Source organism: Rhagoletis pomonella, unplaced genomic scaffold (assembly GCF_013731165.1).
Source record: "Rhagoletis pomonella isolate Grant_MI unplaced genomic scaffold, Rhpom_1.0 Rhpom_scaffold_00001, whole genome shotgun sequence".
Classification (NCBI taxonomy): Eukaryota; Metazoa; Arthropoda; class Insecta; order Diptera; family Tephritidae; genus Rhagoletis; species Rhagoletis pomonella.
In genome coordinates this window covers 33,003,554-33,008,367 of record NW_023458555.1, presented here as the reverse complement: position 1 = coordinate 33,008,367, position 4,814 = coordinate 33,003,554, and the positions used below count along the sequence as shown (strand labels likewise).

The following is a 4,814-nucleotide window of genomic DNA, read 5'->3' as shown; positions in this document are numbered from 1 at the left end:
ATACTCTACACGCCCAAGATTTGTCAAGGACCTTTATTTCGGAACGTTTAGTTTTATGACTTCAAATCTACAAATACTCGTATCTCAAGCGATATTCTATTCACAATAAACACCTGGTTAGCAACATAATCGTATACGTATGTATGTATGTATTTGCGTATTTTTAACATCTTTCCCCACCTCATTTTCCACTCAGCCATCTCTCACAATCGCAACGCTTCAAATGTCGCAAACTCATGTATGGGATCTATGCGTTCAGCGAATGTTTTTCCCTCAAATGAAAATTCGCTAAATGGCACTTTATTTAAAATCTCGAAATTAAACTTGCGCCCAATGCGTTGTGTGAATAGAGATGTGAATATGGAGCAAACTGCAGCAGGTTTAAGCGTCCGCACATGTGCCGCTGGTAAATCTTCCTCCGCCAGTGTGCCACTTAGTAAACGACGCGCATAATTGATGGAGTGCTCCGATAAAATACTCGCTAGTCCACGTTGTACGTAATTAGCGCCGGTGGATAGGAAGACAATCTCTATTACGCTATCGATTTCTAAAGCCCTGTAGATGTCAACGCTACTTTCAATGCGTTGGAGAACTCCAAAAATGCATTTCATTTCAGGCGATTGGAAGTTGTTCATGGCATCACCCAATGAAGCATTTTGCAACTTTGAAGACTGCAATGAAGAGAAAATAGAGGGTATGAATATGAAGTGCTTAAGAAAGGATGTGTATGTATGTATACATAAATACCATTAGATGATTGACAGCGATGGCAGCCAACTCGCCATTGGTAAGATTGCGTGCAGCAAAAGAGATGTTTTCCTTGAGTATCCCTCTGCACTCCCTCTGTAACTCTTTAATAGCCTGAGGTGAGCTGAGCAGATTGGTTCCTATGCAAGTGTTTTCATTTTGCATGAAATTGTCTCTAAAAAGCTGTGGGGAGAGAATAATTAAAAAATATACATATACAGACATATGGTTATCTTAATAAAGAAAGGTCCTACGTCATTTTCTTTCGGTCGGTAGATTACTCACTAAAAGCCTAATAGAATTTAAAAACAACGACTACATCGATGAATTTGTTTCTGCGTGTATTTAAATCCAGGATTTCGAAGAAAGCCCCATCCATTTTATTGAAAAATCCTCCAGTTACAAGGACTACTGTTTTGTAGCCTTTCTAGACATTGAGTGATCTTTTAACAATATAAACTCAGAGGCCATACCACAGGCCTTAAGAGGACTAGAGGTGGACAGTTCTCTGGTGAAGTTTATAAGGCAAATGATCTTGTGCAGGGTGATCACGGCAAACGTCGATGACAATTCGGATTCAAGATATGTGACCAAGAGCACACCGCAGAGTGGGACGTTCTCGCCACTCATTTGGAACTTAACCGTGAACTCTCACTTGCGAGAGATTAAATGGGAAAGCGCCAATATTGTTGCTTATGCGGATGACGTAGCCATCGTGTATAAGGGCAAGTTCCTGCAAACTCTGTGCGCGCACTTCGCGAAGCATCATGATGGTCAACGCTCTGCGGCCTCTGCGCTAATTCGAAGAAAGTAGAACTGGATACAAAACACCGCTAATGACTCCGCCTAAACAAAACAGCCGACTCTTAAGCTTTACGAATAAAGCGAAATCCTTAGGGGTCATTCATGCAAGAGGGCCAATGGTAAAAAGTGGGGGTTGAGCCCGAGTATATGCCGCTGGATCTACACAGCGGTGGTTAGACCAATTCTCCTTTATGGAATTATAGTATGGTGGCCGGCTTTGATTAAGGCATCAAATCTTAATTTGCTCAGCAATGTACAGAGGATTAGTATGATCTGCATTAGCGGAGCAATCCGGACCACGTCCAATGATGCTTTAAATGTATTTTTGCATCTTCTACCACTAAATCTAGTGGGTCAGCAGATGGTATCTGTTACTGTACTCCGCTTAAGAAAGACAGAGCAATGGGAATCGGGATTGTTGGGTCACTCCTGCATTCTGGAAAAACATAGCTTTCTTCCGTATTATACAGAGCGTTGTGTTGAAACTCTGGTTCCGGATAGAAACTTCATTAAGAAAATGCCAAGCAGAGAGGAATGGGCAGAAAACTATTATACTCCACCCGGTAGTATAGTAATTTTCACAGATGCTCCAAAAATGAGCGGTGGAGTGGGAGGGGGGTTCTTCTTCCGTAGCCCTACGGTGAGCCATTCATTTCGACTACCGAACTACTGTAGTGTCTTCCAGGCTGGGGTCTCATCCATAATGGAGTCTCTAAACGAACTTAGAACTGATTTAAAAGGTATAGAGGTGTTCATTTTTAGTGACAGCCAGGCAGAAATTAAAGCTGTGAATTCCGTAACAATTAAATCAAAAAATGTGCTGGACTGTCGCCGAGATGGTTAAGCAGAACAGTCTAAACGTTATTTGGGTTCCCGTTAATAGGGACAGAGAGGGTTACTGTATGGCTACGACCAAGTAGATTCTTCCGGACAAAGAACGTATTGGTGATTTTAAGAGAATTTATCTATGCTCGCGCGAGCGAGAGATGGATGCAAACTACGAACTGTCGAATTTCAAAGCAAACTTGGCCTGGTTTCTAAGCAAACTGTGCATGGTGGGATCGCAAACGGTCTCGAAGCTAATATTCTCTAAAGAGGGAGGATACATCCCACACAATTGGTGCTCTAACAGACCTTATACATAGGAAAACACGTAAAACGGCACGGAGTGCCTTACCCTAAATGCTGCAGAAGTTGCAAGACCTATGAGGAGAAGAAGTCAGTTCTCCACCTTCTCTTTAACTGCCCGGCATTATCGAGAAGCTGATTGCGCTTTCTGTGGTCCCCTTTCTTTAGTGACCTTGACAAATTGGGAGATTTAAACCCTAGGTGTCTGACAAGTTTCCTCAAGGATTCAAAATCGTTTAGCAAGGGGGAATGAAAACTCTTAGTCGTGGTACCACAACGGGCCTTCAACTCGTGGCCTATCTGTGTGACAGCCACATCTACCTTACTTAACCTACCTGACTTAACTGTGGGCTCTAAAAACTTAAATAAAGAAAATTATACGTATTTGGAAAATATATGCTGCGTTTTTTAGTAAATAGGCTGTTCATTCAAAACGAGTCTCTCACCGCCGGGCCACTCCTTTATATAATGGTTCCGGAAGAAGGGGAAAATGATCTCAGTATAACTGAAAAAATAAGTAAAACGAGCTGAGATACCATTCCAAAAGAATCGAAAACGGATCCTACAGAACCTAAAATCGGCCAAGAAGCACACATTGCACTATTATATGGACAACAAATTTAAAATAAATAGTCTAAATATATATAGGCCTGAAACCCCGTTTAGATATATATTATAGAGTTCTGAGTTGACCTAATAAATTTAGTTTGGTTCGAGGCACTATATGTATAACCGATCTTGCCGACTTATGTACATATGTATGTATATCAACTTCATTGTTTTCGACTATCGACTTGAAATTCGGTTTACGTACATACGTATTGTGGAGTTCTGAGTTGACCTACAAAATTTTGATCGACACTATATCATATAACGTTAAAATGACGGTAAAAAGGCCAAACTGGCAAAGCTGCTCCAAGAATCTTCTTCTCAAAACGTATTTAACAAACTGTGATTGATTTCAGATGGCTCTCATAAAAATTTAAAAATGAAAATTGCTCGTTCGTTTTTTTTTTTATAATTTGACGTTATAGTCCCTTAAAAGAGTGCCCCCCTGAGTTGTTAATCATACCTTATTTAATACATCTTGCCATGTATGTATGTAAGTAGGCTGTCGTAACAGCAATGTCTTTCTACGCGGAAAACACATGTTTTACTTTTACATATTTTTTCTAAATTTGACGTCAGTATTTAAGAGAAACCCAATTGTTTTTCTTTACAAACAAATAACAAATTTGCATTTCAATAATGCTCGTACTATTTAGCATTCCTAAGCACGAAATTAAAAGATAATTTTTATATTTTTCGAAATTATTCTGCTAATTGAATTTTTTTGTATAAATTATTCATTACAGGCGCCTTAAGCTTACATTTGCTTACATATGCCTGTTTTTCTTAAGCAAAAGTCTGAAAATTTTCCTACAATACGATGTCTTGAAAGTATTCAACAGCTTCAGTTGTGGGCCATGCTGACAACTGTTCTCTGTTTCTGTTCTAAACAGTTCTGAGGTTAGAACTTAAGAACTTTTTAGGCAGTTAGCCATATATATCCATTAATTTTAGTAATAGCCCGAACACAATGAAAACGACGAGCTACGTATTCTTATGTAGATAATTATTTTGGCGACGGCAGGGCAGGGCTACGCGACGACTGTGGTTGTGGCCAGATTTGATCTATTTCTATTTTTCCAGCGACAGATAAGGTTCTTCCTCTACTTTTATGTCAAACTCATACAAATTCATGATGTCGCTGCCAGCGTTGCCAATTTTGGTTCTTTGATACCAAAACTGGTACTTTGAAAATGATTTTGATACTTTTTTTCAAAATCTATTGGGCTACAAAACTGTATACTCAAAAAAATTCTAAAAAATCTTTTTAAAGAACTGGAAATTTTCATGAAAATTTATTGAATTTCCCTGAGTTTTGAGCAGGGGAAATAAAAATAAAAAATAAAAAATAATGTATATAGACATTGTGAGAAATTGTCTGTGTGAAAAAATATTTTTTAATCCAGTGAAATTAATTTATGTTTAAAACTTTTTGTTTATTTATTGAAAAATATTAAATTAAAAAAAAAAAAACATTTCTTTTTAATATTTTTATTGAGCTTTGTACCACGATTGTTTATTAGGAA

At 38.4% G+C, this 4,814-nt stretch overlaps 1 protein-coding gene across 1 annotated transcript; it reads right to left on the bottom strand.

Annotated features, from left to right (window-relative positions):
• On the bottom strand, positions 1 to 1,516 carry LOC118744596. The gene is made up of 3 exons (XM_036477761.1): positions 1,403 to 1,516; positions 748 to 930; positions 1 to 671 (listed from the first exon to the last, which is right to left on the bottom strand). The coding sequence occupies exons 1-3, from the start codon at positions 1,514 to 1,516 to the stop codon at positions 204 to 206; spliced, it is 765 nt and encodes a 254-aa protein (XP_036333654.1). The 3' UTR covers positions 1 to 203.
• Between the last annotated feature and the right edge of the window lie 3,298 nt (positions 1,517 to 4,814).

Coding starts and splice junctions, on each gene's coding strand:
- LOC118744596 (XM_036477761.1), bottom strand. CDS start 1,516: ATGATGCTTCGCGAAGTGCGCGCACAGAGTTTGCAGGAACTTGCCCTT. Junction 931..1,402: donor TCCCATTTAATCTCTCGCAA/GTGAGAGTTCAC, acceptor CTCTCCCCACAG/CTTTTTAGAGACAATTTCAT. Junction 672..747: donor TCGCTGTCAATCATCTAATG/GTATTTATGTAT, acceptor TCTTCATTGCAG/TCTTCAAAGTTGCAAAATGC.